Source organism: Neocloeon triangulifer, unplaced genomic scaffold (genome assembly GCF_031216515.1).
Source record: "Neocloeon triangulifer isolate White Clay Creek 2 clone unplaced genomic scaffold, ASM3121651v1 ptg000014l, whole genome shotgun sequence".
NCBI lineage: Eukaryota > Metazoa > Arthropoda > Insecta > Ephemeroptera > Baetidae > Neocloeon > Neocloeon triangulifer.
The window spans coordinates 27,938,891-27,959,203 of NW_026775556.1; the positions used below are offsets into that span (position 1 = coordinate 27,938,891).

Consider the following 20,313-nt stretch of genomic DNA (forward strand, 5'->3'; position numbering starts at 1 on the left):
CCTCGGTGGGTTTTTATGAGCCGTTTAATGCTTAAAAAAAAAAAAACAATAATCCTTATATACACGTTTTGGATGCGGGTTGCAACCATAATTTATGAGCACTGTGAAATAATTTTGAAAAGAATTAGTACAAAAATCAATCTTTAAAAATATTCTTCTTTCAAAGTAACAATTTTTCGTGAAAAAATTAATATAAGTTAAAAATGTACACAAAACAATTTTTATCAGAAAAATTAACAATTTATTTCAATTTTTTCTTAAATTATTTTTTTATTTTAAGTGTTAAATTTTATGTTAAAAATCGTTTTGTGTTAAAATGTAATATTATATAATTTTTAAAACAAAATTTTCAACAATATTTTTTATTGTTGCTGCCGCAGTCCCCACAAGAAATATTTAAAATTGAGATCTTCACTTTGAAATTAAAATATTTCATTATAAGATCGATGTTTTTACTAACTTTTGTCAATATGATTTTACAGCTCATGAATTATTATTATAAACGAAGAAAAGGATAAATGAATATTATTAAGATTTAGACTTGTTTTTAAAACATATCCATTCTCCATTGCATATTTTTTTTGGCATAAATAATTTCATGAAAAATCTTCTCTATTTCACTCATGCTTGTTTCTTACGTTTTATTTAAATTTAATATTTTCACAGAAAAAAATTGCGCATGGTCGTCCTTGAAGAAATTAATGTCATTTATAAGCGTTTTTCTCCCATTCAACTTTAGAATTTGAGGTTGGCAAAGCCTATAATTAAAGTCTCAAAATTATTCCCTCAGTTAATTTCATGGTTGAATTTAGCCCAACGGTTGCCGGATGATGCTTAACTCGAATTTATGCCCCACTTTGGGCCCAAAAATAATTAAACCCTCGAGATTTCAACGCAGCGTTGCTCAGGCTAGACTGAATACGCAAGGCCGTATCCAAATAAATACAGATTAAAGCTCTCAGACGCTCGTTTTGCAGAGACGCGCCTAAGCACCGGATCTGCGTCCGACCGTAAAATGTTCACCTGCCGGCGTCCGGCTCGCTGCCCATTAATAATTCGCGCAAATAGGGTGACCAATGAGGCTTATGAATATTTAATGCCGACGTGTCTCTCTAACTGGCAAACAGGGTCGGGTGAGTATGCAACCTGCGGACCACTATTCCTCTCTGTTTCTTGAATAATACACACACGCATTTATGCAGCGCGAGCTGTGTTTACACATACCCGTGTGTCGCCACTCATGAATTCGTTATTGTTTGCAAAACAAAGAGTGGATTCTCCTCCTGGAGGCTGAAACTCGCGTTTTTTCCCTTGTCGTCGTCAAAGCAAATTCCATTGAGTCGAGAGCGTGGCCTTTGTAGTCTTCCTTGGGCGCATATATTTATCTCTGGGAAAGCCTGTAGCATGCGAGATGAGGGTCTCTTCTCTCTGTATCGACTGAATTTAATCAATGCTAACGCCACCACTTCCGATTCTTTTTTTATTTTATCTCGAGAAAAGAGGATTTCTTTTCTCACCGGACTCTCGTTATTATTCCCTTCTCTCCATAATTGCACAAAATCAGTGCCAGAAAATGTAATCGGAGCTTTGCAGCTCATCCCCCTCTGCATTTTACGACGATTTCGGGGAAACTTCCCGGCGTTATTTTCCTCCCTCTATAAATAAATTCGCTGGCAGCCGCTATTGTGGCGTGGAATGCGAAATCAGTGGAATTTTCAGTGTGTGTATAATGAAAAAATTCCGCGCGCCCTGGCAATAAATTTTTATTTTAAGCTCAATTCACGAGGTTTCCATCTGGATGCTGGTATGTGCGAGACGCAGTCGGCAAAATTAAACGCGGTCGGCGTTAATAGAGAAGCATTGGCACGATTTCAATGTGATGGTGGCGGAATGACACTATTTCACTGATTCACTTCATTAAGCAAAAATAGCGGTTCGCGGATATTCAAGAATAAAATATTTTAGTCGATTGAAAGTCGAAATCGTCATAGTTGATATTTTTTTGCCGTTAAAGTATAAAACGACAACTAGTTTTAATAATTAATTATTTTGTTTATTATAATTTTATAGTGTATTTTATATTATATTTTATATTATAATATTAAATTATAATAAATATTTTATTTAATGTTTATTATTATTAAGGTGTAAATTTATGTTTATTTTAACAAATTGAATTACTTTAAATATATTTAGAGAAAAATTATTAATTTTAATTATAAAATATGTGAAATAGAATTTTACATTTATTAATTTATTTTAAAATAATTAATAGTTGTTAGTTTTTTTGTACGTTTCTTAATTTTTTAAAATCTATCTTTAACGATCTTAAAATAAATGAAAAAGTAATTATTTTGTGTAAAAATTGGTTTGCAACACAAGACTCATTGTAAGTCTTTGTCCCTGATAAGCCTCCCTTTTTTAGTTATAAATTATCATTTTGACATCTTTTCAACCTAATTTATGAACTTATTTTCACCGGACTTCAAAAGGCTTTTCATTCTGCACGTCACCATACCACTCTTGGAAAAGAGAACAGCCGCGATATCTTATCGCTCAATATATCCTCGCCAATTGGAACTCTTGATCAATTTTTGAATTTACCAGCAAATACAAAACAAATATTTATTAGGCTGTATTTTTTGCCTATGTATTTTAACAAATTTAACAAAACTATTTTCAACGAAGATTGGCACAATATTCTTTAGTCTATTGATAGATTGGATAACAAAAGAGAGGGCGAAGGCATCATAAGAAAGGTGGATTGTTATCTGCCGTAATTGATGGCATCCTAGAATAAAGTTCTTGGAGGCGCCGGGGAGAAGGAAAGTGACTTACTTAGTCCCTCACTTTGTCGCCGATAGCCAACACACGCGTCCATCGATAAATGTTTCTCAAAATGGCACGTCAGTATTGAGCATTATCGATATGGAAGGCCATCAGCTTAAACGAAGCGTCGCGCATCACCACGAATTATCTATCGATCGGCAAAGTGGCTCGAAAATGCGTGCGGACGCTTTTCGTCCGACCTGGTCGGCAGAGTCGTTTGCGCCGCTCGCACAATGCGACTTCCTCTTCTTTATTATCTAAAACGGCCGCTCCGAAATGCAGGTCCATCTCTCGTTAAACCGTGTGCGTGGACTTGACATCAATTTTTGCCTCCGTCGCACAGAAAAAAAAGATGGCAATTCTCCAGCCAAAGAATAAACGGATCTCTGCTGGCAAGTCTCTTTTGTCAAAAACTTCACCCCACCGAAAGCGAACCGCAAAGCGAGGCCAACGACCTTTTCATTAGCCTCCTCGTTCGTTTGTTTGTTGCTTTTCGCCATTTCAGAGGGCCAATTTGGAAAAGGGGCTGTGCGTGTTTGTAATTTCTAGCGGAGAGGGCGCCCATTATGGAGATTGCCTGACTCCTCTGGCTCTTTTGGAAGCAGAGACATCGAGAAGGCAATTTGGAAGAATGTTTTTGCAGAGAACAATCAGTTGTCCTGAAGTTGGAGGCAGAATTTCCGGTTTTGAAATTATTTTCAAATATTAAATTGAAATCAGCAGTTAAATTTTATTACAATTGAAAATATGAAAAGTACCAAATCAATTTTTATCAATTTTACTCTGTTTAATTCAGTTTAATTTAACAAATGAAAGAAATCGCCTGAAGTTCTGAAAATTTTTTTGAAGAAATTGATTCTCAAGGAGATGATCATGGAAATTGACAGATCGGGCTCTTCCGTGTTGAAAAAAAAATTTTTTTTATTCAAAAACGAAAAGGCTCTAACAGTTTCGGTCACGGTTTGTAGCCTATTTTATGAGCAAGGAAAAAAAGCAAATTGGAAAAAAAGCACAATTTAACATAAAAATTCAAATCTTTAAACTAGCATATTCAATTTTTTTTTTATTATGGTAGTTTTTTACGCAAATAAAATTCAAGGGGAAAGGACATTGCCTAGTTATTCTGTTATTATCAGAATTTGAATTTTTTCCAAAGCATAATTATCATTTATTATATATTTATTTAAGATAAACGCAGAATAAAAAAATATTTATGTGATATTCATTGCATTGTTCATTGTATGTAAAAAATATTTTTCTATTTCCGCCTTCAATATTTAAAAAAAAAATAAATACAAGAATTTTATTAGAACTTTTGAGAAATAATCAGATCATTTGTAAAAAATCTAATGATTAATAATTTAGTTTCCTGTTAATCTATTTTTCTATTTTGTGATTGATAAAGGGGATATTTCTTGTTTTCAACAAAACACATAGCTACTGAAACTACATCAAATGAGAAAAAAAGTTTTATTTTAATTCTGCCCTCGTTTTTGTTTGTTGAAACTGGTTGAAAAAAAGACAAAATGTGCCCAAAAATACCGAAATTTGAAAGAAAAATTCTAAAAGTATGGACAAAGCTGCGTGTTTGAAAAAGAAACGAGAAATCTGGACTGCCTTTCCGCAGCTTTCATAAATTTCCAGCGAGTCAGCAAACATCCGGGGCCAATCTCGCCTCACGCCAATTCATTTCATTTCACAGCAGACGCGCCCGCTCGTGCATATGTTTGCGGACAGATGAAATAATACTAAAAAAAGCGTCCGCGTGTTTTTTTTTATTCCACTGAGAAAGAGAGCCCGCTAGTTTGGTCCATTCATGCAGCCGTTCGCTATAAATACATGCATCAGGACGAAATGGAGTGTTCTGCTCTCTCATTCATTGTGTTTCGCCATCCGCCCCAGCCGCGAGTTGTAAATCACAAAACATCGGCCGAGGAGCAAAAAAAGTGCTGTCGGGAGTGTGTGGATATGTTTTAAACAGCAAATGGAGCGGCGGCCTGGAAATTTTTTAATTAAAAACGCCGTCGGCGGCCGGCGGAATTGTAGTTAGTTAGGCGGTTAGTTGCGAAATGTGGTGCACGGAACATCCGAGAGAGAGAGAAAAAGAGAGGTCTTTTGCCTAGCAAAAGGGCTGTGTACATCTCTGCTCACTCGACGCGTTGTAATTTATCACCAAAGCTCGCGGACAAAGAGTGTCAGAACGGAAATATGTTGCAAAAGTAGTGTTGATTTTTTATTTTGGTGAGAAACGATCACTGGATTCTGGTTTATTGTTCTACAAATTTATACATATTCACGGTAATCGCTTTCGATAAATATTTTTTTCCTATTTCTTAGATTCAGCAATTTGATTTTATACCCAAAAGTCCTCATATCTCAATCATATTTTAATCATAAGTGTCTGATCATCCAAGGACTAAATGATATCAAAATTGGCTGCATTTTAATTAAATTTTTATATGGAAACTCTTTTTATTTCATTTTATCCATAAAATTGCGATTTTTCTCATCCTCATCTCGCTAGTGAAACGCATCACTAAATTAGAAAACTAACAATGAATATTTTTGACGAGACTTTCGTTAGGTTTTTTGTTTGCATTAAATAATAATAAAATAAAATCGTTCTTCTTCTTGTATGTTATCTTATTTTTTTATTGTGCGAAGTTGCAATCAAATTTTACAAAATAAGAGAAAATGGTGCTGTGTCTGTATCGGTCCGTCATGGTCATTTAGGAAGGCGGCTGGGAATGAAAAAATAATTTCAAAATCAGTAAAAATGGATTGATTTGCAAATTAGTTAACTTCATAAATAATAATATTGGTAAAAATGCTGCAGCTGCGCCACAGTGATGGCTGATGGCGTAATTAAGAAATGAATTTTATTATTTACGGAAGGTAATGCGGTGGTTGTTGTGTTTGGACGTATGCGGGTTCCACGGCGGTTCACTGGCCTCTCCTCCGGGTTAGGTAAATCTTTGAAAATGTCCAATAATTTAGTCAAGTGATAAATCGATTAATTTCCATCAAAATTTTATGTTTGTTTTGATGGCAAATTGCGATTAATAGCGAATTTCGATCATGTAATTTATCTTTTTCGTACGTGCAAAACGCGGCTGCACTAGCGCATACTCCTCTGGCCGATTTTTCGCATCATTTACTGCGTATATGAACTATGAATTAAGTTGTTTGGAGGAATAAGGAGGCAGGTTGTTTTAATTGAAAGAATTATGTGCATACTCAGCCCGAAAGGTTTGTAACCAGGAACGAGCTTTCCACTGAAATCCATTAATCCAGCCTATGTAAACCAAAAATATAAATTTGTTAATGCATTCACCATAATGTGCAATTATTATTGGTTTTCATACCACTGGTGGTGCATTCGGTGCACCTTCAGATGGAGCCTAAAATTCAAAATTAATTATTAACAATCAATAGATACAGATAACGTTAGGAATACCAGGTTTTTAAATGATATGAAAACTCCATTACAAGTCATATTTAAAACAAGATTTTCCTTATTTTTGTGTTAGCTACATTTTAGGATTAGCATAATAAAGTATAAGAGGAAAATTAGGGCAGTTTTCCTTTTGATTGTGCGTTATTGTCATTGGATGAGAAATTTGTGTACTATAATACTATAATTTACTGACTTTTTACAGGGCGCAATATTTAATTGCATTCTTCTAAAAGCTTATTTGCTTACAATTACATAAAAAAAAAAGTGAAAAACCTTAAGTGATTCGGGGCTAAAGTTTGATTTTCACTTATAATAAGCCTGGAACTCTAAAAAATTTCAACCTCACACAGCTTTTTTTAAAATTTTCATTATATTTATTATTATTATTTTAATATTATTATTGGTTCTTCATAACTCTTGGCAAAGATATTGCTAAAAATCCGTGCCCTTATGAGCCTAACCAATCCTATGAACCCTTATTTTTTTACTAAATTTTTAATTATATGACATTTAAATTGTTGAAAAAACATGCAAAACTTTCAATCTGCAATACTTACGACGGTGACAATCAAGAGCATGAGAGCGACGCAAACTTCTTTGATGGCAAACATCATCAAACTTGTGTTTAGTCGTTGATAATGAAGTGTGGCCCAGAGGCCTCTTATATAGCTCAGGCCACTTCCACCCGTCAAAATTTTTGTATTAATTTATTGCCTTTTACCTGCGACTCTGTAACGACAGGTTTGCTTCCATTAGATGACACTCGTGATAAGAAATCATAGCATGACGAAATAAAGTAGATTGATGCGAGATAAATTAAAAATTGCAATAAATCAGAGATTTTTTTTTATCCTAGGGACTATTGAATATTTCTAATTTGAAGGGTAAAAAATATATATATTAACTATAATCATTTAAGTTGCACCTTGCTATAATATGAAGTGTGAATCCCCTTTAAAAGGGTTTCAATTTTCAAAGATTTCAATCAGTCGCTCTTGCACATTGCAAAAATGCAAAGTATTTCCGCCTGCCAAAGCCACAGCAATAAGTCATAAAGACCATCAGTCCGGACAGGCGTGCAATTGCGAAATTGTCAGCCTTCACCGGGGAAAATGCGCAGCGTTTTTGATTCGAATTTTCTGGAACACTACAAAAATTGTTGGCATGAAATAGAATAATAAAAAATGATAATAAACAAACGTCTCATTTGGTTGCAAATAATAATATATGAATAAATTATTGAAAAAGCAAATAATGATCCAAAATTTATATTTGGTTGATTTTTATTTTATTTGTATGGAAAATCTAGCGACTGAAAGTCATTCGCTGCATAAATAAGTTTTAATGGCCCTTCGGGATTTCAAATTCAAGTAACAAAACCCTTTCAAAAAAGTGTGGAATTCAATAGCGTGAGGATCGAGCATAAAAAATAGAGAGTATCCTGCTCAGCACGAAGAATTAGCACGAAAACTGGATAAAATAATTTCTGAAGGAGCAGAAAAAGTGTGTCGGGCACCAAGTACAAGTTTAATTAAAAAGCGCTGAAAAAGCTTTAATTAAAGCAGTGCTTTTATTTAAAAATTGAGTTTCATCACGCGGCTTTCCAACGCTCGTTGTCACTCCTCGCGCCTCTGATAAGCCTCCCTTTTTTGTAAATTCACCGCTCGTCAGCTTTTTAACCCGAATTCAAAAGTGGGTTTCCTGCTTTTTATTCCGCTCTCTCGGCAAAGAGAAGAGTCGAGATATCCGTTCGCTCAATATATCCTCGCCGACTTGAACTTGATCTCTTTTCCGCCGCTAACACTTTCGTGCACGCAAAATTGAAGAGCCTCAGCAGCAGCATAGGTGCTGTTTGCATGTGTCACGAGAGCAACCAAATCCTCGGCCTGCTCGGCACAAATTGGCTTTGCCTCCAGAAGGGTAAGATTGAAAATTTACCGCGCGTAATCCAGTCGCTTCGGATCGGCTCAATCGTATGTTTTGCCCAATCAAAGCGACCCTGTTTGCTCTTGGCCCTGTCAAATCGCTTAATTAGTAATCAGGGCTACTGAGAGTCATTTTCTGATGTTTTTTGTAGTTTTTATGAAGGTTTATCATAAATTGTTTTAATTATAGACATTCTAACAAGGCGCTAAGCTCAATTCTAGCGAAGGCGAAAGACAGCTACAATTCCATTTTAATGTGAAGTCATGATTGACAAATGCCTCTGTAATTAATTTATAATGTTTAAAATTTAATATTATTCGTATTCATCAAAGTTATACAGTGCTAAAAACAATATTGCTTGAAATAAATAAAAATTTGAAGTAAAAAGTTAAATTTATTATATAAATTTAATTTATAAAAGCTTATAAAACAAAGTTTATTTCAATTAAATTATAAAAATTAACTTGAAATATATTAAAGTAACTTTTTTTAAAGATGCAATTGAATTTTAATTAATTTTATAAACAAATAAAGGGGGGCCTACTTCATAAATTTCAATCATGCTCTGATGCCATCCTTTCTTATATGTAACTTAATTTTGACAATTTGAAAAAAAAATCAGCCCCAAATTTGCTTCTTAATTATTGATGTGCAATACAAAATATGGGCCTCATGGAGAAAAAGAAAAATAATTTAATTTCCTAGCATTACTTTTATGAGTAAATTGAGTAAATTGATAGAGCCTCTTTTAATACCAAAAAGGAGTTCTTGCTCCTTTTCGTTATTCCAGAAGCAAAAAACGAGTCAAATTTCAATCCTCATTGTGACGATAGAAATTAACAAATACGTTTTACTCGCAATCAAGGGAAACCGTCAACCCTTTCTACTAAACAGAAGGTCAAACACAAATTTATATTTTCTTTAATTATTTCTACAATTTTTACTGTTCATTTTGCCCAATTATTTGCTATAAACGAATCAAATAAGCTCACAAAATTATTTATCCAAATAGAGATTTCTGGACTAAAAACGACACGTTACTGATGAAATTCTGCTCAAACAGCTGAAATCAGCAACGATTGAATTAAAACTCTGCATGAAAATTTTGCCAGTGCAAACAATTTTTTGCCTCATGTTACGATGGAAGTGGCAAAAAGTAAATTAGCAAACCGTCTCTCGCCAATTAATGAAGTCACTCGGGCGGGCAAAACTATAACAAACAAGGCTAAAGAGGCTCGTATTTAGCTCAAGTAATTAGACTTCTGGCCATAAATTCGCCGCTAATGACTCGGGCGCGCAAATAGAATTTCGTTTCGGGATGGGCGTTTAATAAAGTGTGCAGGCGCAACTCGCAAAGCCTCGCCATTTTCTTGACAAACATACATGGGAAAATATTTTTGCAACAACACTCGAGCCAACATAAATATACTTACGCCGTGAATTTAACGGCGCGGGCGAGAAAGTTTGCGAGATAAAATTTCCACGTTATTGCATGCAAATTGAGCGCGAGTGTTGCTGCCAAAGTTTTCACCCCTGCAGCGCGAGCCCGTTTTCTCAAATTAGTGCCGAGCGATTTCGGCGAAACGGGGCTGTTTCGGGCCGCGCGAAAATCTCATCCAAAATATACTCACACCCCGACACCTTCAACGAGGTCAATTTTATCTCTGGGAAAGCAATAAATGTGTGAAAGTGGAGAAAATGATGCAGAGAGTTTTCTCATCAATATGTGATCGAGCGATCCGAGAGTGGAAAATAATGGTTTGCACACAGTATGGAAATTTTATCGGATGAAACTGATTTACTGGGTGCAGAATGAAGAAACTGTATAATAAAGCAACTTTTATTGCTAGTGTGGCATTGGTTTAGACATAAAGTAGGAGAGAGACAAATAAAAGCAATTTATTTCTTCACAAGCAGAATTTCAGTAAAAAGGGCAAATTTGATTTTAATATCTGCTTGATGTGGTTGATGAGAATTTTTAATAGTTTGAATTTATGATCAATAAATATTGGTATATTTCTTTTAATGGCCTCAAAAATGGATTAAAAGAATATATATATATATTAGAGAAATAATAAAATATGATAAAGGATTTTATTGAAACCATTAATTATTGGTAATTAAAAAAATAGAAATAAATGTAAATCTGCCTGAACTGCAGAAAGATTCATTCTTTTATTGGTTAATTTTTTTAATATTCCCTTTTAATGAAAAAGAAACATTGAAGAGGCTAAAAAAATTCAATATAAAATCGTTTTAAAGCATCAATCTAAAGAATCGTCTTAAAGTTTTATCTAAAATATTCTTTCGTGTCACATCATTGCGAATCAGAAACTCTCAATTCACAAATAAATATGGTCAGAACAAATGTTAGAGCAATTTGAAACCTTCCGTGATTTATTTGATTTTTTTTTTCATAAATATTATTTTTCTATATTTTTTCCCTTAGCATTCAGGTCACCCAATTTGATTGGGAGAAAACGGCGATCAGTTTGTTTGCCATGGTGGTCCAATAAAGTAAGTTGAGGCTTTTCAAGTGCACCCTCCATTGGCCGCAGGAGAGAGAAAGATGTGGTCATTAAATTTTATGCTGCATACAAAAGCTTGCCTCTCTCGTCCTTTTTTCATCACGCAGAAGCGCACCGATCGAAAATGCGAAGTATAATTTGATAAATCCGTAAACTTCATCTTCGCAGGCTCTTCTCAGCTGGCTAATGATTGGCCCGTAAAAAACTTTCGCCCGCCGGCAGAGGCTTAAAATAATAGAAGCTGCAGGCGCTCATTTTCCAAGAGAGAACAAAGAGAGAGTTCGCAAATCAGTTTGATCGTAAACTTCGCCGCGCCAATTTTCATCAATCTTGATAAAGAAAATATGAAGATGTTTTTTTTTAAACTTGAGAAAACTTTGAAATTGATAAAATTCAAGAAGATATTTTTCGCGCTGATCTGATTTTGTGCGGCGCTGGGAAAAGTTAAAAAAGATCTCCCAGAGGAGCACCGAAGAGGCGAATTGCCACACAAAATAGCACCACCGCTAATCGAAGCGAGCCTTCCTTTCTCTCTCGTTGATATAGGGGGTTGCGAGCGAGCGGCGCGAGAGCGAAAGATACGAGGGTGGCTCGCGCGCGCGGCCACGCCCCCTTTGTGCCCGACAACTCGTAGTCGGCAGTCAGTCGTGTTCCAGATCTGTGCAAGCAAAGTTCCCAACGGCCTAAGCAAAAATACGCTCCTCTCCACACATAACACAAACTCTCTTCCTCTTTCTGTCTCTCTTTCTCTCTCCGCTCTCGGCTTCGTTTGCTTCGTAGAGTACCATAATTAGTTGCTCTCTCTCTGCGTGTGTTGTTTTTTCTGCACACGCGGCGGTGCGAGAAAGGAGAAAACAAGGATTCGCGAGACCGAGGAGAGTCATTACGGCTGAAAAGTGCGTGCAGTTTCCGCCAGCGTGTTTCCTTCGTCATAATGTTTGAAGGACTGAAAAATAATACAATATCCAAGCTCGGTGTCTCCAGATTCCTATCGCAAAGTTTGTAAGTACAAAACTTTATTTAATTTTTTTAGGAAGCAACAAAAATTTAAATTGTAAAATTTGAACTAAAAGATATTTAAAACTTTTAAGATCTAATAAGAAACAAAAAAGCGTGCAAAATTCTAGGTTTTAAAAAAACTCTCTTAATTTATATCAAATTAATAATTTGAATCTAAATGAAAACTGATCCATATTTTCCATCACGTGATTTATTGTAAAAATTTACTCATTTTCCTTTTAAAAATTTCAGTCAGCGTCGGGAATTATATTAAAAAGACCAACCCTTTGACAAATTCAGACCCTACCCTGTGGGGTTTCGAGTCACGGACGTGCTCATAAAAGTTTTGGCTCCAAAATAATTTCTGCCGGCCCGGGGCTAAAAGAATAACGACCGCCGAATTTGCGATTCCAGTCATGAATGAGTGGATGAATGGGTGATTTTGGCCGCGCCTCGTTGGCGAACGAAAAAAAGCGCAGGATTTTTCGGCGACGAGACGCGCTTGCGTTGGCCCTGAAGGAGGCGCACACGAGGTCTGTTGACAAAAGGCGGCGATTCTACTGGAAATTCGAGCCGCTGATTAAATGGATCGCTTCATTTGGCAACACAACAACCGCGAAAAACGAGCTCCGCGGTGGAAAAATAATATAAAAAAATGGGACGCCGCTAATGTTTGCCCTCTACGCGCTTTTTCGACGGCGGCTGCTGCTGCCTCTAATATCCTATTACAATAATCAAGTCACGTTTTTGAAACTCTTCCAAAAGGAGCGTATGCACGAGAGCAGCTCGCCTTATTCTTGCTCTCTCCACGTTTTTCACCGGCAAAGTTATGACGTTTGTCGGCGAACAAATACGGCCCGCTCTTTTCTTCCGAAGACAGATAGGAACGTTTTTGGGCGCAGCCATGTGAGAGAAATTAAGCGCCGTAAAATTCGCACAGTGTGAACTTATATTTAAACGACGATAATTACTCTCGCAAATTTGCACTTTCTTGCTTCGGTGGAGGACAAAATTGGACTAGTTCATTGCTCTATAACGAACTCAATGAAATACTTAATCTCGCATTATGATGAAAAGTGATATTTGTTTAATAATTATTAATTGTGAAGCACAGGCAAATTGTCAAAAGTTTGATCAAAACTTAAATGTTTTAATTGTCAATGCATCCATTATTATATTTTATGAGTTATTTTAAATATTTAAATCTTAATTTTCAGTATTTTGTTCAAAAAAATCTGCACCTAGAATGATTTATTTCTACTGTCTTAAAATTAGCGAAAATGAGATAAATCTGAGATTTGTGGTAGTAGAGTTTTTATTATTGTTTGTTTACTTGTCCAAATTGTTACATCACATTGTTTACATTCAATTGTTGAAAACAATAAGGAATTGTTGGAGAAAACGGCACCACCAAGAATTTTGCTAAAACTTTCGAAATCAAAAAGACCCCATCGGCCGAAGTTTATGAAAATTATACATTTTTCCTCGTGAGGTGTGCAATTTCCCTCTCACTCAAGTTAGAAGCTGAATGGGTTCTTGAGAATGAATCAATTTTAAAATGTGAATTAAAATTATAAAGTACCCGTTTGACGCAATACAAAATAATAAATATGTATGAGAAAGAGAAGCAATAATGTACCTCGGTAGAAAACAATTGCTTATTTTATATACTTCTCGGCGATTTTCAACCATTTGATATGAATGAACCAAAATTTCTGAAGTTTCAAAGTTTTGTTCCAATTTCCGGTATAATATCATGATCTGACCTTGGCTTTTTATTGTCTTTATTAAACACAAATATGTACAACGTCATGTATTGATCTATAAGTTATACATATAAAATATACCTAAAATTGAAATTAATATTAATGAAATTGAAGTTTCAAGTTTTATCTTTATCTAGTGTAGCATATTCGGTTAGAGACTTTACTCTTTTCGAACAATTAAGTAGGTGATACTGGGAAATCTCCTTTTCATCACAAAGTTTACATACACAATTTGCTCTCGCAGTATGGAAAGTTTTATCTTTACAAATACAATGATGAAATCCGTGCATCGCAAACCGGGTCTGAACATGTCTATTTTTAACGATTGGCTTGAACATTGGCTTTTCTAACGATATTTATGCTGTCGATTCTTTAAGTGTGAAAGATACAAATTAAAAGATATTATATATGTCATTATTAAATATCAAACCCTCACAAAACATTCTACACCAAATTTTTTTTAATCAAGTGGGCTGTGAACGAAAAATAATTAAATGAAAAAGGAAACTGTTATTTGAGAGACAAAAAAGCGTTATTTGGGATATGAAATTTATGAAATTTTCCATTTTACTGTTATTCCCACAGTTCCAGCCTCAATCTTTGTCGCCAAAATAAAAATGTGCGTGTAACTCTCAAACACACGCGCTGTCATGCGAGCAACAGAAATATGTACCCGTCTGTTTCGAAGCGGCCTGATTTTGACAGCTAATTGATTAATTACATAACGTGAAACGGCATCGGCGCGGGAACAATGCAGCGAGTTATGTGAACGGACCAAATTTAGCGGCAAATTGCGATAAGCAGTTTTTGTCCCGTATTTCGGCTTTTGTTTCGCGCAAAAAGCCGAGTCGCACTCCGAAATGACACGTCCCTCTTCCGATCGGCTGATGAATTGTTCCGCCCAGTTGACAAGTGCGGGAAATTAAAGAGAGATTCAATCTGGGACGCGAGTCGAACTCACTCAGAAGATGACAACTTAATTTCAGTGTCATTAATCTCCTCCGTTGTGTTGCTCCAAACTTATTGGTAAGAGAAAAAAACCAAGTTCATTCTCTCTCGAGGCGGAACCCGAACACTATTAATAAAAGTGTCGCGCAATCAAATATTGACTGGCCGGGTTTCCCGGACGACTTTTGAGCTTCCACTCTCCAGCCAATGTGCATTCGACTGGAAATGGAGAGAAATCGGTGCAAGAAATTTCTCCGACTGCAACCGTTGTTTCTCTCTTTTTTTGCGCACACCATGCAGCATTTTCATTAATAACTGTGAAGAAGAAGGAAAAAAAAACAATGGCGTTTCGCACAATCACTGTAAAAGCCCCGGCGGAGAAAATTTCATTCTCGAAAATCACGTTTTGCTCATTCATTTTTTGTGTATATTTATTTTTTCCCCCATTTACGGAGGCGCAACACTTTTTAAAACGTTGGCGAAATCGTCTCGGTTTTTTTCCGCTGCCACTTTCTTTTTATTCTTCGGCGTGGCGGCGTCATCTTGTTATTGTGGTCGGAGCTGTGGCGAATGTGTGTATTGATCACGGCCTGATAATAACATCCTTCTTTTACAGCTGCCTTCCTGCCCCGAAATTTCGTTCAAAGAGACGCTGCTGCGGGCCGGCCGTTTCCGTTTGCCTCCGTTGTTTTTATTATTGATAAAAAAGCGCGGTGTTGCGTGTCTTCGGTCGTGCCAAACCAGGACGTCCGACCCACCGAGCAATAATTGCCCCACGCGATCATCCAAGAACAAATACAGAGACGTTCCTTGTTATATGTAGTTTTTATTTTAAAAATTTTCCTACATATATTAATAATACTTATTCTTTTTATAGCATAATTTTTATTTTAAATAAAATATTTCCTTTATTATAAACTTAATTATAATTTTTGACAATTTCATAACAGAAAGTTCAACCTTTTGTAGACAGCAGTTCTACTTAAATAAATTTAGTTTAAAATTATTATATTCTTATAATTATTTATTTTTGTGTGCCTTGACTTCATTGACCATGAAATCTTATCCACACAAAGTACCTTCGCAGCAATCATGGTTTGAAGTCATCTTAATTAAATCCTCAAAATTGTGAATTCAAATTAGAACCTCTTAAACCATCAAAATTTACTAGATTAAGATGGAAAAAAATATATTTCAACGAGTTTAATTTATTTTCATATCATAATATCTGCCAATTTTTAACGAGAAATTAATCTCTAGAATACGTTCCCATTATTCACAACAATGAAACGCAGAACTCACTAATGCGTCTAATCTCCGAGAGAGAAACCCTATGAAATATTCCAGAACGTTTTTCCCCAAAATTTCGGAGGAAACGACGTTGTGTACGCGGCTGATAATCTCTGTCACAGTCAGGCAGCGCCTTAACAATGCACCCTCTCCGGCCTTTCAGTGGTGCACAGTGCAACACACACACGCCGCGCTCCGTCGTTTATTTTTCCCTCTTTGGAATTCCGCCCGAGTTGCCTCGTCCGGAATGAAAGCACGTCATTGGGCCGGATTAATTGCGACGACTTTTCTCTTTTATCCCGCGCAGGGGCTTCTGCTCTCTTTCTTTCGCTCCCTCTTTTAGCGAATTATTGAGAAATTCCAGTAATTGATATATTCTCTCTTTACATAGAAAGGCGATTAGTGCGATTGATTTTCGGTCCAGGGAAGGGAATTGGGTCAGTCACTCTGACTGTGAGAGAGAGAAAAGCAAGAATGAATGATTTCCCCAGCCGCTGTCGGCCAGCAGGCGACTCGCTAGCTTGGCGGGAATCTCCTCGTAATCGTTAAATTTGCATTTTGCGCCGACAAAAAGCCGTCCAGGTTTTGCATTGCTAATTTTTCGGGAAAGGATAATATTCATGGCATCATTCTTCTCCGGGCTAGCTCAACTAAAAGTGCTTCCAAACTTGTTTCCGCATCACCTCAAGCGAAACATCAATTTACAGAAAATTTACGTTTTTTTTTCAGAAAGGATGAAAAACACCAAAAATCAGAAATTTTCATTCAATACATTTCCCATTATTGGAAAGATTTCTATTTTAAATAATTTGATTTAATTAGTTGCAAATTAAGTTTATATAATTATTGAGACTTGATTGTAAAATAAAAATTTGTATAATCATCTGGGAAAATTTAATCTAAAAATTAGTAAATTGCTTCATCCCTCTAAAAATTCAACTTACTTAAACGACGAGGTTTAATGCTTAAAATTTCTCAAGCCAAAGAGTTAATTACAAACGATTTTTAATCTTTTTTAATCCTCTCACTTTTCGCCTCCGCAGATTGGTGGTCGTTAATTCTCAGCACCATCCCCCGCCGCTTTATAAAACAACAAATCCACCCTGCGGCAAAATTAGGTGCTCGCTCACGTTTGACGACAACGTGAGAGTCTTGCACGCCCCCTAAATCTCCCGGAATCAATTAATCTGCCAGCAAGGAATGAGCCGTTGTGAATATTTAACGACTCCGGGCCAGGAGCAACGGGCGTTAAAGTCAGAAGTATGCAACCCGCCGGAAAGAGGCGGCGCACTGGCTGCATAACTCTCTGTGCACCCCGAGGGGCCCCAGTTTTCTCAAATGAACGCCTCGGCAAAATAATATTCTCCGCGAAAAGGAAACCAAAATTGTCTGGGTTTTGCCAGAGGAGGGGACCATTTTATCAGATGCAAGTTGTTTTGTAAGCGGAGGACAATCGTAAATTGCAGGGGCTTGATTCGCTCTGGCGTTTTAAATGGCGAAAAATGTGGACTGTGAAAATCCAACGAGCTTCTGATAAAATATGACGTTATTTCGCAGAAGCCTTCTGGGACCACAGAGAGACTTTGCTCGCCCATCATATATTTCAGCCGGGGTTTTGGCGAAGACGGCGACCATATTGGTAGATGAAAACTTTTGCACTGCGATCTGATTTTGAAATAAATCGTCGAATAAATTAAACTACAAGAGGAGGCAGTTATGGAAATTGCGATATGTTTGTGAAATTTTGAATGGGAAGATAAAAATGTCTCAGTAAAGAAATTGGAAGCTGACCAACAAGGGAAATTGTATGAATGTGTTAATTTAATGTTTTTTTTTCATACAAAATTTCAAATACAAAAAAAGTAGTCCTTTTTGCGTTTATAATGAACGATGGATTCAGGAAGTTGAAATTCATCAAAATCAGGGCCGTCATTAATTTTTTATGTAAATAAATATTATTAATTTAAATTTTTTTTAAAGAATCAGTGATAAAATTAGGAATTAAACGCGGAATTCTTCAAAACAAAAATATTTTTTTAACTTAAAAATTATTTAAGCCATAATAGTAATTTATTGAATAGAGAAAATTTACACTGGTCATTTTTCTCTCATTGCTTTAGCTTTTAAAAGGGTTAAAATTGTGCAATAATCGTATTAATTCTAAGCAGCCTGTGCAATTGTCAGTGCCATCATTGAAATTGCTCCGGCGTTTAAGTGCGCACTTTGTTATTATTCGAAGTAAATCTCGTCTTGTTGATTTTGCTCTCCTTGATGCAAACGATGCTGCCAGTCGAGAGCGCGTGTCTTGTTATATTTGATTTGCAGGCAGTCGCAGTGAATGCAAATCAATCCGCGTCCGCTCTTGATTCCACTTTGGCCCGCGACTGTAATATGTATAAATCCGACGAGTGCAGCCGTTAATGGCGAGGGCTTGTTTATTCCGAGAGGATGCTCGGATTTAATCAATTGTTTCTTGTTTGCATGCAAATCGGGCGCGAGTAAATTAATTATCGCTCTCGTTCAGCTGCATGAGGTGCCGGAAAACTCTCAACAAGGGCGGAGTTCAGGCGGCGAAGTGGTTTCTTGTTTACTCCCAAAACCACTGCGCTAGATTTTCGATGCGATGTAGGCCGTTACCATGTAAAAACGCCTCATCACTCATTAAAATTTTATCTAGAAGCAGAAAATAATAAAACACTTACAATATTTTTCTATTTCGGTTTGACTTGTTGCGACAGAATAAATGAATTGAAAATGCTCATTTTTTTAAGCATATTAATTAAATTAAATTTAATTAAAATTGAAAAGAAATATTTTTCATTTATATTAAAATTATCTTAATAAAACAATTTAAAATATATTAAATACTTTTTTCTTAATTTTGTTTGTAGCAGAATACAGCATTGTATTGGGTCAAATGGAAAAATAATCAATGATCAAAACGTTTAAATATCCTAGAAGGGTCGCACAAATATCTTGTAGGTTTTTAAAGTTTAAGAAATAAATTTTATAGTCCCAAATGTTACTTTTCCGGATATGAATAATTATTATGAACATATATTTGAAGGACTATGAAATGCTCTCAAAAATTGAAAGTACGTATTAAAATCCTTAGAGCTAATCTCAATTATAATTAAATCAACATGTTCATCCAATGATTGTGCCGTGTGTTCCCTTCTACAAAAGATTTTTGGCGATTTTATCTAATTGTAGATTGTGATCCAAAACGCACAAGACCCTGTTCAATCTGCTGAGTTTCACACGCATGAAACGCCGCCTTTGCCGCCAGCATTAATCAGAATTACGCACGCAAGAAACGATAACGAACATCATCAGCGCGATTAATTCTTTCAGCTGTTTAATTAATCAAGCGGTCGCACCCAGCTGCGCGCGGCGGCCCCACTTTGTGCGTTATGAAATGATATCGAGCCGCGCGCACGCGAATCAATAGGGGCTAATAAAAGATAATCACCCGATATACGTTTTGCATTACAAAAGTGCTGTCCGCAGCGATATTGCAAAACGCTTTGTGTCCGCCGCCTTTTCGTTGGTCCCGAGGAGGAATGGGCGATGAGCGCCGGCGATATAATGGAGCGAGGGAGGCGCACAAACACACACACACACACACACTCTCACGGCCCTTGTGCTATTTGCTCACTGCATTAGCGCGGTTTACCTTTCGACTTTATTTGGTACTCAAGGGCCGGTGTCGATTTCTCGGCCGAAAGGGCAAAGTTAAGGGAAATATACACCGCCCTGAAATTTAGGACGCGGAGAACAAATAATATTGCAGATTGATTAATTTTGAATTGATACTAATAATGAGTTTTTTAAAAGGATAATTAACATTTTTTTTTATGAATTTTTAATAGAATTATGCAAAGTTCTAAAATTTATGACAGAAATGGTTCTCAAAAAAAGACAGCCTTGTATCTTTTCTGATATTATAAAAAAATAATAATGAATTTTCAAATATTTCTATGTAAGTTGTTTCAAGTCCTTCATGCTTTATAATATTTCAATCAGATGAATCTAATTTGCAAAGATTCAATGTCAAAATGAGCTTTTGTAGCAAATTAGTCCAAATTGTTACATCACACTGTAAAAAAATCAATTTTTGAAAAAAAATTTTAATTAAAAAAAAGGAACTTTTGGACTAAACAGCCCCCACCACTAGCAAGAATTTTGCTTAACTTCCAAGACCTTGGTTTTTCTTCTTATCACTTATTTTTGTTCTTACCTAATTAAACCAAAATCTACGTGAAATGTTAAAATTTCTACAAATAATTTGACTCTATTATTGATTTTCAACTTTAAAACGTAATCTCAATTTTAGAAGAACACTTAATTTGGACTGAATTGAGGCAAACCTTGAATTATTTTTTTCAAGTTACTTTATTTTGTTGAGAATTTTACCATAAAACTTATAATTAATTGGAAATTAGCAAAAAATCTTTTGTAAACATTTCTATACCGTATATTTTACCCTTGCAAAACTTTTAATATTATTCCATATGTAAAAGAAATCTTTCTAACTCAGCTTTTCCACGACGTGCACGTGCTCGAGCAA

General features: G+C 35.8%; 2 protein-coding genes across 8 annotated transcripts in view; one reads left to right on the forward strand and one right to left on the reverse strand.

Annotated features, from left to right (window-relative positions):
• LOC132200224 (synaptotagmin-7) overlaps positions 1-20,313 on the forward strand; it is a 232,097-nt gene that overhangs the window by 92,639 nt on the left and 119,145 nt on the right. The window contains exon 1 of one of the 7 annotated variants that reach the window (XM_059625532.1): positions 11,387-11,742. The exons of the other annotated variants lie outside the window; for them this stretch is intronic. Coding sequence (XP_059481515.1) covers positions 11,675-11,742 — 68 coding nt within the window. The 5' untranslated portion in view covers positions 11,387-11,674. Of the gene's footprint in view, positions 1-11,386; positions 11,743-20,313 lie in introns of those variants that run through there. 7 annotated transcript variants of the gene reach the window in all.
• Positions 5,460-6,909, reverse strand: LOC132201307 (uncharacterized). The gene is made up of 6 exons (XM_059627366.1): positions 6,844-6,909; positions 6,195-6,230; positions 6,067-6,124; positions 5,930-5,986; positions 5,720-5,802; positions 5,460-5,570 (listed from the first exon to the last, which is right to left on the reverse strand). Exons 1-6 carry the CDS (start codon positions 6,898-6,900, stop codon positions 5,559-5,561), a joined length of 303 nt encoding a protein of 100 aa, XP_059483349.1. The 5' UTR covers positions 6,901-6,909; the 3' UTR covers positions 5,460-5,558.